The sequence below is a fragment of the Sceloporus occidentalis genome, unplaced genomic scaffold (assembly GCF_023333645.1).
Source record: "Sceloporus occidentalis isolate IW3139 unplaced genomic scaffold, rSceOcc1.0.p SCAF_72, whole genome shotgun sequence".
In the NCBI taxonomy this organism is placed as follows: Eukaryota; Metazoa; Chordata; class Lepidosauria; order Squamata; family Phrynosomatidae; genus Sceloporus; species Sceloporus occidentalis.
In genome coordinates this window covers 1,960,043-1,973,709 of record NW_028317052.1, presented here as the reverse complement: position 1 = coordinate 1,973,709, position 13,667 = coordinate 1,960,043, and the positions used below count along the sequence as shown (strand labels likewise).

General features: G+C 41.5%; 1 protein-coding gene across 2 annotated transcripts in view; it reads left to right on the top strand.

Moving 5' to 3' along the window:
- Positions 1-13,667, top strand: part of LOC149286076 (active breakpoint cluster region-related protein) — a 120,203-nt gene that overhangs the window by 71,059 nt on the left and 35,477 nt on the right. For both annotated transcript variants that reach the window (XM_089494353.1, XM_089494354.1), the window contains 5 exons: positions 3,610-3,662; positions 5,544-5,684; positions 7,637-7,758; positions 9,328-9,496; positions 10,385-10,504. In XM_089494353.1, the coding sequence (XP_089350479.1) occupies positions 3,610-3,662; positions 5,544-5,684; positions 7,637-7,758; positions 9,328-9,496; positions 10,385-10,504 (605 nt within the window). The remainder of the gene's footprint in view (positions 1-3,609; positions 3,663-5,543; positions 5,685-7,636; positions 7,759-9,327; positions 9,497-10,384; positions 10,505-13,667) is intronic.

Here is a 13,667-nt window from a genome sequence, read left to right as displayed (position 1 = left end):
TGGGTTTGGACACAATGTAACAAATTATTTCCTCACTGAGATGAAAAATAGCCCTCCTGGAGAAGGCATGTAGGACAGTATCGCAGGAGATTGGAGACGTGCATTGGACAGGCATGTGACTGTCATGGACACGCGACAAACACCCGTGTAAGGAGTAAGGAGCGCATGCGGTGATTATGATCGCACGTAACCTTAACATTGGCTAGTGAGCAAATGATTTGGGGACAGCCTAGTTTAGAAGAATAATTCTTTTGTCCATCTTGCATTGACTTCCATGTGTTTTACTGCATGTGAATAGGTGCTGGCATTCTTTAGTAACTGAAGATAGAGAATGAGTCTTCTGTCTCATTTAACTCCTCCTGGCCTTTACTAAAAGCAGCTTTCAGGGATGTAGGAAGCATTTAATATCAGTTACTAAAGACTGCGCATACAGAGAAATGCAGTACGTTTTTACATGAAAATACGGCTGGGGTGTTTCTTCAACAATCAGAGCTCGTTTCTCAAAATGTAAAGTGCACCATTCAAATGTGTTTTATATACACAGAAGCGCCAAAAGGGCCAACATGTTTATAAAGTGTAATCAGGGCTGCTGAATCAAAGCAGTCCTGCTCCAGATGGAAGTGTTGTATGTTTTAACAGCACACACGGGACTTCCATTAAACAGGGAAACTGCGTGTTTGCTGTTAGCGGGCAGGTGCCCACGCTTCATGTACGCACACATCTGTCCCAGAACTTTAACTCTGAATTCAGTTAAAAAAAATAATAAAAAGAGCTCCTATCGGTCTCGGAATAGAGAGGGCTTTTTGTGGGGTATTTTAGGGGTTGTTTAATCTGGGTAACTGTGGCGTTTGTTGCGCAGTACAAGGTATGTGTTCAGAAACGGTGCCGACTCCACAACAAATATAGGGCCTTGAAGACATTTTATACCCCATGATAATTTACGAGAGACAAACATTTTGTTACACTGTCTAAGTTCTCTATGGCCATTTGAAGGTTCTGAATAAAGTCTCTGCGATGAACATGGCCTTGTTACCCCACCGATCAATAACACAAACTGCATCAAAGGGGCGACAAAGAAAAATGTATTCCTTTCTTGGAATTCTAGGCTTGGAAGTTGTATTGCTTGTAATATCCACTTTTCTTGCACTTCAACGAGCTTATGAATTGCTTTATGATACATGCGGCAGCTGTTTTGTTCCTTGAGTAAATTACAGTAATTGTTATGGAACCCATTAAACACAACGCTAAAAGTGTTACAGTTCACGGGAATCAAATGATACCCTCATTAAAGCAACAAAAAAGTTTTTAGATATGTTGCATCATATTTCTGAAAGTCAGTAAAGTATATAATTTGATCCTTGCAGAATACAAATTAAGTAGATGATTTATGTCTGCTCAGCGCTACAGAAGAAACTCGTTTTAACACTTATTTACTTAACAGCATAGAAGCCTAAAATTTGACAGCAGATGAGAAGCATTCGGCCCATCTTGTCTGCCCATTTTTCCTGATGTAAAGACTCAGACTATTATCGGTCCTCCTTGGTCTTAGATTCCTGCTACTAATGCCTCTCGCTATACAACCCGACACCCTGCTTGCATTTTCCAACACCTCATTGTGTTGTCTGCATAAGTCATCAGAAGTCATTATGTATTATATATTCTGCCTTGGGATTTTTACATCCCAAATGCATTATTTTACATTTTTCAACATAAAACTTCTGCTTGACCACTCTTCTAATTTACTGAAATCACTTTCCATTTGAAATTTCTACTCTGTTGCTGACGCTTGTATCATCTGCAAAAATTCATACCTTACCATTAAGACCTTCAGTACTATTGCTAATAAAAATATTAAGTTATGGGTTCCAATAAAGATCCTAACAATTCTGACATCATGTCCCCTTTTTCACTTCTCATGCTTCGTATAACTATACGTGATATGTCCCATTCAGACCTAGTTTCCATAAAGACAGGTAGGGCGGTGTAATTGTATGAGCAGCTGCTTGTTTTTGATACCCCAGCGAGTCTATGCAGAATGAATCTGCTTACTGTACGCGTTCTGAGATGCTGGGATTTGTTTCAGTGGGGTGTAAGGAGTGAGTACCAGACCCCCTCTCCTCAACTCAGCCAGCGCCTGGCAACATTACTGCTATTTATATCCGTATTTGTTCTCTTCCTCGAGGTAGTAGTTAAAAAGCACGCTCCAAAGAGATGAGACAAAAAGCTGATCTCAGTCTCATGTCAAATGATTGCGAGTGATTTCATTTATTGTCAGGAGGCGTACTGAATCAGAAAAGCAAACGCGCCGTCTGCTGCTTACGAGTGATGGACTCTTTCCAGCAGTCAGGGTTTTACTTTGGGGACAATATCTAATGGATTAATAGATAGGGTGAGTTCTACAAGAGTTTTTTTTAGTGAATGTGTTCTACTTGAATGATTGGAATGGCACGTGATGCATCCCGTCTTACATGGTTTTGATGCCAGTCATTGTAATACACACACGAATAGTGAAGAATTCACAGTATTCGGTATTGTATGATTTATTGTTTTATTCTCAAACGTTCACAAGCTGTTCAAGATTCTACAAATTTTCCGCATATTCTGCCTCAGCCTTAAATGGCCGGAACGTCACCATGCAGAGGAGGTGTTTCATGCGCCACCGAGTACTCATTTTGGAATATAGGCTCTTATTTAGTTGAAGGTGTCAATGTACTTTTCGCTAAAGCAGTCTATGAAGTTCCACGGCGGATGTGACTATTCAGCCGGATGCTATGGTGGTGGCATCGCATTTCAGACTTTGTATCGAATTCACTTTTTATAGATAACCCCATCTGTGTGTAATGCGGCTTGCAGTCATTCCCTGCTTGTAATTGAAGTAATGATACAGCAGTGTAATGGTTGCAAGAAATGACCCTTTGGTTCAGTTCAAAGTGCCTACCTTTTTGTGTTGGTATATCTATAGCTATTCTAATTACATTGTTCTATCTTCAGCCCTGGTGTTTGTCCTCTCTAGTTCTGGAACCTGTTCCTTACTTTGTAAGTACTTTAATATGCATTGGTTAATCCTGTAAAAAATATAATCAGTGGTAGTGCTTTCTGCGCATGAGAACAAGGGGTCTCAAAGACCTCTCACGGACCTCAGTCAGCACTGGAACTGACTGGTATGGGTGCAGGCCGCAGTAGTGGATGTAGTAGTAGTTGCATCTACTTGCAATGTGGACCATATGACACTGGCCCCCATTTTGTTGCATATTGCTTCCATCAGTAACACCATAAGGGATTGGTTTACCTGACATGGAAGGTGCACCGGTGGCAATCCTAGTCAGCCTAGTCTTTGGGCACCATGTATAGAGATTTCTTAAAATGAATGTCTCTGCTGTAAGCGAATAGGACATTACTGGAATAGGTCGGTGGTCCTAATATCTATTACAGTCAGTGAAGAACTTATCTGCATACTCATGTATTGGCTTAATAGTACATTACAATACTCTTTATAGTAACTCCATATAGTACCTTAGTGAGTGCTGCGTGATCACCGTGATATACTCTGCTTTGTTACTTCCAAACCGTTGCTTATTCTTTTGTCTTTATTCCTCTTTCTGTTTTTAGCACTGCTGTACAAACCCATAGATCGTGTGACTCGTAGCACACTGGTCCTGCATGTAAGTATTTATCACCGACTATATAATTATACATGTACCATTTCACAGCCATGCTCTGGGACTTGGATAAAAGTGCAGTCCTCATCATCTTAACACTGGGATCTTCTAGCAAAGGTCTGCAGAACTTCAGAAAGGCTGGACATTGACCTTTACCAAAATCAATCTGTTATACAAGGTTATTTTTTGTCAGGGCAATTCCTCAAACATTATTTCCCCTGAGGATGTGATTGTAGCCTATGAACCATTCACTTCTTCAATACTCCTGCCTATGGCTTTGTTGCATGTTCCTGCACATGGCAGGATAGTCATAATTCTTAGTATCCTAAATAGTCAAGATTTCTATGAAGAGTTAAAATTTATTTTATTCACTGCTATAGGAAATGTCATTGAAAGAAGAACAAATCTTAATTTAACACGCATATTTCCGTATTGTACAATTGCCTTTTATGTCGGCGTTCTTCTAAATGTCACATGCTGCTCAGTGTCATTTGCATCTATTGTGTTATTGTCTGAGTAATGTCCCGTAATGTTCTGATGTGTAACCAAATGTGACAGTGTTATTATGGGAAGGCCGAGGTATGGCTGCTGCAGACACTGCCCTCCAGTGGTCGTGAAAAGGCAAGCACAGGACATGGACTTTGGGGAACTATCAGCATGACAGCTTTTAGGATAATGAAGTTCAGTTGCTAAAGCCATCTATGGCTTGTGCTTTTTTGTTTTTAAAATATTCAGTTTGAAACCTATGAAGGCAGAGATCGGTGGCAGTCTGTGGCTGGACCAGCATTGTCTAATCGTTCTTCTGTCCTTGAGAACTCTCCTTCCTTCACACCTCACCCTTACAAATCCACAACTTCGCAGGGCAGCGATAACAAAATAAAAGAGGAATAATGTAGATTCTAACTTATTTCCTCATGGTATCCACAGTAGGGGGACTTAAGTGTATATTGATGGTTTTAATCTGTAAACGCCATGACATATTACTTCTATACACTATAAAATATAGGCTTTGGGAAAAGGTACGGATACCCAGCTGGTTTGGGATTCTTCGGAGTCTTCATTTATTTAATGACAAGTTGTACAGCAAAGATTCGAGTCATATGAGGGTATATGTTGCTTGGTGTACAGCATTCCATCATCTTCTGTACATGGGAGAACACATTGAAAGTGTTCCCAGCCTGCAAGTATATTTATTAGGTATCCACGAGGGGTTAGTATTATATTTTAGCCAAAGCTCATGGCGTATGAGAAATAATTATTATTCATCATTATGGCTGACTTTCCAGACCAAATTAATATCTGTCATACGAAATGAAATCAGTCTTTAAAGTCCACATCCAATTATCCGTTAATAGATGCCTCGATGTGGCTGGTCAGCTTATGTGCTTTTTCCAAAATACAGAACTGACTCCTTATTATTCAGTGTATGCATTTTTTGTTAAATATGACTAATATTCATGTTGCTGCCGTTTCTGCCCAATAAATTGCATTCACAGCAGAGATAATGGGCTTTAGTCACTTAGGGAGCTTGCAAGAGTTATGTTTTCAAACTCACTGATTTAATTATGCTCAATAGAGGGCCAATCCTGACACGTTCCCAAGAATGTCTGTAAAGTATAGTTTACCTGGTGACGTGTCAGTGATTTAAATACACATTATACAGGGCCATCCTAGCCGCTGTTTCATCAGACCTATGCCTGTGAGTATTATACCTGTGAGTCCAAACTACCACTTTGCCACTTATGTGAATAAACTCCAGTGTGTAACTCTTATCTTTTATACATATTGCAGTGGTTTTATCATATAGTCGTATGTTATGTGATAATCTGTTTGTTAGGAGATGATGTAAAATGTAAATCAATGCTTTCCGCCCCCCCCCCCCAGGATCTTCTTAAACACACCCCCACTGATCACCCGGACTACCCATTACTTCAAGACGCCCTTCGTATTTCACAGAACTTCTTGTCCAGCATCAATGAGGATATTGATCCAAGGAGAACTGCAGTCACAACTCCAAAGGGAGAGGTGAGAGAGGGGCAGGGGAAGGGAGTCTTGCCTAATTATGATAGTCTTCTGCTTCGCTAGATAGAGAAGGACATGCTGGCTATAACGTGCCTTCATCGTATAATAAAACATTCAGGAGAGGACTGAACTGAGATGCATGTCAGACGAAAGATGCAAATAAAGGCATTATTAATTTGGATCCTTACACCAGTGCATGCTGGCGTGTAAAAGACATAGGAAGGGTTAAACATATATTATGATAAAGCATTTCCTATTTTGGTTAATAAGGCCACACATAGCAGATTTTCTTTCTATGGATAACTCTATGAATTGCAGTTTAGGGGATTGTGTAACATGATTACATGTTTAGTGGAATTTCTTCATACATCGTATGGTAGAGTATTCTTAAAATGTATTTAGTTTCTTGTGTGGTTCTTTTTCCTTCAAGGGGAAAAAATGAGAATAAGTACAAATGTGTTTATTGATGTGACATTGTCTCCTCATGAGCCTGAAGCACAAATCACTTAGACCTCAATAAGCCGCAGCCACCATTTAGCTGACTGGTGATCTTTAGAGCGTTGGCATCCAAGATCTGGATGTAATTGAATTCCAAATTATTTATTATTTTTTTTAATATTCTTTTGTTATTTAGATTTATGTTTTGCAGCTCTGACTGCTACCAAATATGACAAATAACCCATGATCCTTCAGTGAAGATCACCTTGGAACCCTACTGCTAATCCTGTGCTCTGTTTGCATGGCTTAGCAGGCGGCGTATGACCCGTTTGTGTCCCCTGTAACGTCACTATGTAAAAAATTATTAAGAAATATCTCAAGGCCAACCATTCTTGACATATTTTTACTGCTTGTACTGTTTAATCTACAGCGCGTGAAGTTGGCAGTCTTAACGGTTAAAGCTCAAATACAATCTAGAGTCATTCATTACCGAAGCTTCAGTCGAATTCTTAATATGTCACATCATTGAGAGTTTTGCTGTCAGATTATGAACCAAAGGGAACCCAATTTGTCTAGAACATTTTAGCTAAAAGGGTTCATTGTTAGCGTGTTTATGTTGCTTAGAATGACATAAGCATGTAGAAGATTGGAGGGCAGCTCACAGCCTGTATGAGGTCAATTATTCACATCCATACAATGCATCTTTCAGCCGCCGGAGGGGAGGAAGATGATGTAGTCGAAGTCACTAAGGATCAGACAAAGTGTTGTCATCCTTTTATGTTTCCATGATTTTTAGAGCGCAAACGCAGCATCATTTTGTCAAAGGAAATAGTTGTGTACTGACTTTGTAACAAAGAAATAATATTGTAACACAAACCAAACCCTGTTTAAATAAAATATACGTTCCTTATCCATCCTGTAGCCCCCCCCTTTCACGTTAGATGTATAATTATCCTGAATGAATGTATGTTACAGTGAAGCCACGTGGCTTAGTTACATTCTAATAGCTATTATCAGTCACATAATTATTTGGACCTCAGGTCCATAATAAAGGAAGCCCAACACATAACGCTCTAATTTGAGGAAACACGCTGTGTACCATTCCTTTTTCGGTTTAGCATCTGTAACGATCAGTTTGCTTGGTGGCAGCTCTGTGATCCAGACCGGACCGAGATAAAAAATATTAAAAAGCCCTGGTGCTTTGAAGCCAGCGGCTAGTAAATTACATGCATGCAGCCGCTTGCTGGATATACTACATTTTTACATCGGCTTACTGAATGTAGAAGGGCAGCGTGTATCCAGTAGGCGGCTGCATATTGCCTTATTACGTGCTCCATATGAGCATCCTAAAACATGTAAAGGAGGATGGAAGCGTTTTTTGAGTCGTGCAGTACCACAAGAACAGTTGCTTTGATGATTTATAGATTGTTTCTATTGTAGAATCTGTGCAATGTTTTTATTGTTTATAACACTTGTGGGTTTTTTTCTTCCATTTTCTGTTCTCTGTCTCGTTCCAGACCCGGCAGCTGGTGAAAGATGGTTTCTTGGTGGAGCTATCTGAAAACTCACGCAAACTGCGGCATCTCTTCTTGTTTACAGACCTTCTCCTTTGTGCCAAGCTCAAGAAGGCAACTGTTGGGTAGGTGGTAATAGGTGTTTTGTAAAATGAGTTTCCAAATCAATGTTTGGGTTTGGCTGGACTTTCTGTCCAGAAGTAATTCCTCGATGGAGGTAAGTGTGTTGCTTTAGTGCGGGTACGCAATGATCCAACACAATTTCAGATAAACAGTCTATTTGCATAGAAATAGTGCCATTTCTACAAGGAATTTAAACTGATTACATTCTTACATCTGCTCAGTAATGCAACCAATACTGACTTCTTGGTGTAGGCGCTCTGCAAACTGCTTCCCACACCTTCATGTTGTGAGTGGGTGGACTGCAGAGAAAGAAGCATCTTGATGTGAAGCGCCATTGTCATTATCTTGGTGTTTAGGCAGCTCTAGTCGTGTCAGACGAGCCATTGGCATCCTGTGAAGGAGCTTACCCCTGACGGTGCTTCAGGACCTTTGTTGCCAGACTGGCTAGCGGCTGATTACACAGGTTCTTTGGTCTCACAGCAAGAAAGTTTCTCACAGGTTGCTGGAAGAGAGATCTTAGGTCTCTCAGCAAGAAAATAGTCAGTAGAGAAGTTTTTCACAGGTTGCTCAAAGAGAGAGAGAGAGATGTAATTGTATTCAATTGTATTACCTTCACGCAAACTAGGGGCACAGCCACAGAACCAGCTTTTATCTGCTTCGTAAATTCTAATATTAAACTTGACTTGGCCCAGGACATGATCTGATCATGAGCTTTAGTCACGCAGCACACTGGTCAAATGCCCAGCCATTTCTAACCAAAGCATTGTGAAAATGAACAATTACTCACAGTTGTAAAGTAGTAGCTACATCTTTTAGATGTTCCACATAAAGTATAATGGTTTGGGGTTACTTTTTTTCATGGATAACAAGGACATTTCTAGCTGTAACATAGTTGCAAAAGGGTTATCAAACGATCTTTTAAAGTTAAACTTGGGTCAGTGAACACAGCGTACCATTGGAACACCGAAGCGTTGGGGGTGATAAAGGGCCTCTGTACGCCGAGGAGGATATTTCATTAAAAATCAGCTACAATAGTCCTTTACAACGTCTACACTGTATTTCTGATCCATTTCATGTTATTTTAATGGACACAATTTGCTTTTCTTTCAAAAACAAGGACATTTCTAAGTGACCCCAGAGAAAGTATAGAAAAGTAAGAAGGGCATGTAGTATGTCCTGCCAGGAGCCCCACCTTTTAAATAAAAGGCAAGGTTATAAAATAATAAGATGATTTGGCCAAGGCATAGACTGACCGTGGCTAGCTTTTCATGTTCCAATGTCAGGACACTCCAGTGTGCAATGTGACAATATGAAGTCGAGGTATTTAATAAAAAAAGCAGCATAATAAGAAAGCTCATGCAGCACAACAGGAAGGTAGGAGACTTCCGCAGGAGCCAGCAAATAACGGCACAAACGCCTTGGTGTGCAAGAATATTTATTTGTAATCCACTGCATAGCACACAGCAGGGTATCTCTCCCAGGGAAAAGACATGAATATAAACCGCATAGTTGACGTGTCAGACCATGCGCAGGGATCATTAAATATTTTGTATGAATTTGGTTACTTACAGGAAGCATCAGCAGTATGACTGCAAGTGGTACATTCCCCTGGCCGACCTGGTGTTTCCTTCCCCAGAGGAGTCCGAGCCAATCCCCCAGCTCCACGCTCCCCCTGACCATGAGATTGAAGAGACAAAGGCCAAGATCTCAGTTCTTAAGAGTGAAATTCAAAAGGAAAAGGTGAGTTTGTGGCATTATAGTTTTAGTATTTACTATATAGGATGCAGGAGGGCACACCGCAATTAATATACCTAGAAAGTGGGTGGCAAATCCTAAACAGATTGTCCTCCCCAAAAGCAACTCAATAACAAAGACAGAACAGTTACTGGTGTGCTGACCTGTTCTGTTTTTGGTTATAATTTTGTTACCCGTGTGTTTCTGCAGCATTTGTGTTAGAAAACAGGGGGCATTGTGTTATGAGATGAGGAAAACTCTTAATTATCTATGTTTAAAGAGAATACCATATAAATATTCCCATATAAACTCTTTTTTCATATTTAATAAAAACTCATTGAGAAAAATGCATTTCTTGTTTTTATTTCCTTTTATCTGCCAACCTGCCCCTGGTTATGCACATCTGCCCTCATGCTCCAGACTCCCTGGTGTTTAGTGGGGCAGCCAAGTTGACATCTGCTGCTGCCCGACACTTCCACCCGGGCTTCAATGATTGAGCGCCGGAAGGTCATGTCACGTCGTCGCTCAGTCATAGAAGCCCCATCATGCAGACAACCACCGGCTGACAGAGAGGAGGATCCGGGTCCCCTGGAGACCTGGGTCAGACCTCTATTTGAAGTCGGGTTATAAAACATTATAGAACATTTGCTCTGAAAAATCCTAGTCTTATATTCGAGCAAAAACGGTACATTGGATTCTGACACAGCTGATAACTGAGAAGTGTCTTTATTTAAATGCAGTCAATATGAGGCATTTCATTGGTTTCTATGCAATGTCATATGTCAATGTAATTCCGTATACTTGAATTGTATGTGCTAAATTGGTTAATCGTCAACTTTGCTTAAGAAACACAGATCATATTCTGACGATATTTTCTTTGTCCTGTATCAGAAGTCCAATAAAGGCTCCAGCCGTGCGATCGAGAGACTAAAGAAAAAAATGTTTGAGTACGAGTCATGGCTGCTCCTTTTCTCTCCCACCATCCCTTTCCGCATCCATAACAAGAATGGCAAGGTAAGCTTGAGAACCGGGCGGCTGTTTCATCCCTGCAGAGATTTATTACTCTGTGGGGGGGCGTTGGGTATTGTAGAAAAGAAAAAAAAAATGCAAAATTTGGCTTTGGTTTTGTCACTTGGGACCCGAGGGTAGACAGCAATGGTTATTTGCATGCTTTGAATCTGTTAGACTTGGAGAGGATGATGCCAGGAGGGGAATTCTGCAGTGTCTGATGTGGAAAGTGAGTAAGGCTGTCAGGGGAACAAGTGCGTGGGAGCCGGATGAGCTCCTTACTTTCAGAACTTGTACTGATTTGGCTTTATACCCAGTATTTGCCTTTGAGTCTGTATCACAAGGACACGTTTCTTTAAAGTTGAATGTTCAAAGACTTTGCATTTCAAGTGTAGACAGCACTTTGGTTTGTGAGAGGTTTACGGCAGACTAGCTGTAATGACTTAACAGGAAAACACAAAACACAAGACACGGCACCCAATATGTGCGATGGGGGCAGCAAAGCCAACACATCGTGAGCAGATCAAGCTGCACTAGTCATGTAGCTTGGCGTCATCAAGATCACTTATTCAGAAACATTAACAAAAGTATCTGGTCTCGATTCATGCATGTTACGATTGCAAGGTGAATTTGATTTAAAAAAAAAAAAAAAACTAATGTAATTTTAGACAAGAAAATAAATATTCACGAGCAACACGTAAACAAAATACAGTGAGCAGCAGATACGGGTCTTAAATACATTCACGTGTTTAAATATTAAATACTCAAACAGTGAAAGCAGCCAAGCAGTGAAATCACCGGGAACGCCCCTTGATTTCAGTCAGGGGCGTAACTAGATGCCTCAGGGCCCGGGTGCGAGAATCTGTTAAGGGCCCCCCACCCCCACCCCCTCACCCCCTCACCCCCCCAAAAAAAACATGATTTTTACCCAACAATTTTTTTTCAACTAATTCAACAAATTCAATTTACATATTGAATCATAATCAAAGAAAAAGGGGCGCATGTACAAAGGGCATAATCCAGGGGTGTCTAAGTTTTTTCTGCAGTGGGCCACTTCATCAGAATTGTATCCGTGCGCGGGCCGCACTCATTTTTCACTGTGACAAAAAATATGGCCTTTAATAAAATATGCAGATTAAAATAAAGTAAAATGACACAAAACCTTTACTCTTCCTCTCACTGATTTCTGGGCCTTGAAAGTTTTGCGACTGCAAATTCAGGATTCCCTAGATTTATTCTAGGGATGAACTAAAATGAAAATTCTGGACCAAAACATTCAGGGTTCACTTAGCCAAAACTGAAAATGACCCCCACCTTTAAAAATAATAATAAAAACTCACATGTTTAATAAAAGTAGGTAACACGCAATTGGACAAAATTAGCAATATGACTTGGCATGATAGGAGTGTGATTGCTGTTAGCCTAGGCAACCAGTAAATGCTGGTACCTAGGCATGATGGGACTGTGCTCGCTGTGATTGCTGTTAGCAATCACACTCCTATCATGCCAAGTCAGCCAGTACATGCTGGTACAGGGTGGCTGTAAGTGATGTGCAGACCCCATACTGCTGGCAGCATCACTACACAAGGGGGGCAGCTAGCTAGGTTTCAGCATGTACTGGCTGACTTGGCATGATAGGAGTGTGATTGCTAACAGTAGTCACAGTCCCATCATGCCTAGGTTCCAGCACTTACACATCCATCCAGTAAATGCTGGAACCTAGGCATGATGGGACTCTGATTGCTGTTAGCAATCACACTCCTATCATGCCAAGTCAGTCAATACACGCTGGTACAGGATGGCTGTAAGTGATGTGCAGACCCCATACTGCTGGCAGCATCAATACACAAGGGGGGCAGCTAGCCAGGTTTCAGCATGTACTGGCTGACTTGGCATGATAGGAGTGTGATTGCTAACAGCAATCACAGTCCCATCATGCCTAGGTTCCAGCACTTACACATCCATCCAGTAAATGCTGGAACCTAGGCATTATGGGACTGTGATTGCTGTTAGCAATCACACTCCTATCATGCCAAGTCAGCCAGTACATGCTGGTACAGGGTGGCTGTAAGTGCAGACCCCATACTGCTGGCATTATCACTACACAAGGGGGGCAGCTGGCCAGGTTTCAGCATGTACTGGCTGACTTGGCATGATAGGAGTGTGATTGCTAACAGCAATCACAGTCCCATCATGCCTAGGTTCCAGCACTTACACATCCATGCTAACACACACACACACACATTTATTCATATAATCATTCATTCACAGATTCATTCCCTCAATCACACACACTCATTCAAACACCCTCCCCACCCCCTTACCTGTACTGCAGCTCCCTCGATGCCGCTCACAGACTTCAGCAGGGGGCGCGGCCTCCCTCTGCCTTCTCTGCTAAAGCACAGAGGAAGTAGGAAGTCACGTGAACTCCGCTTCCTCTGTGCTGTCCAGAAGACCCTCCCACAAGTAAGTAGCAGGGCTTGAGGTGCGGCTCGTGTAAGATCGGTTGCCCTGGCTGCCGATCTTACGCGGGCCGCACCTCGAGGTCTCGCGGGCCTCATGTTGGACGCCCCTGCCTTATTTTAAAAAAAAAAAAACGTAAAAAAGATTTCGGGCGGCCCCTTGGCTTGGGCCCCCCTGCCGCCGGGGCCCGGTCGCAGTCGCGACCCCTGCGACCCCGGTAGATCCGCCACTGATTTCAGTGCTAATGAAGTCCGAACCCCCATAGACATTCATTAATTAGATAGTCTGGGTGAGTGATTGAGACTGAGCCATTCTATTGTTCCCACTGGCAGTATGATAAGGAGTCAGGGTGTTTGTCTAGTAGGTTTGGCTCAGATAACAGAGTGACAACATATACAAGTGGCTAAAGTGCAGCTGCCTGAAAACATTATGGGGTTCATGAACCTGTGGAACACGACAGCCTGAATGCCGTAAGGATACATGTGATATAATACAGACCATACCGAGCACAACACATGTGAATCTAAATTATAACATGTATATCAGACAACCCCGCAATCCCGCTATCACAGTGGTCCCACTATCACACCAGGGGTGTTCCATATGATTGGACCATTGCTATGATGATAAAAGGAAGTCTTTAGTAGAAGACAATAACTTTCATTGGGTCAATATAGAAAGAAAAAAAAAAGTTGCATAAGTTTCA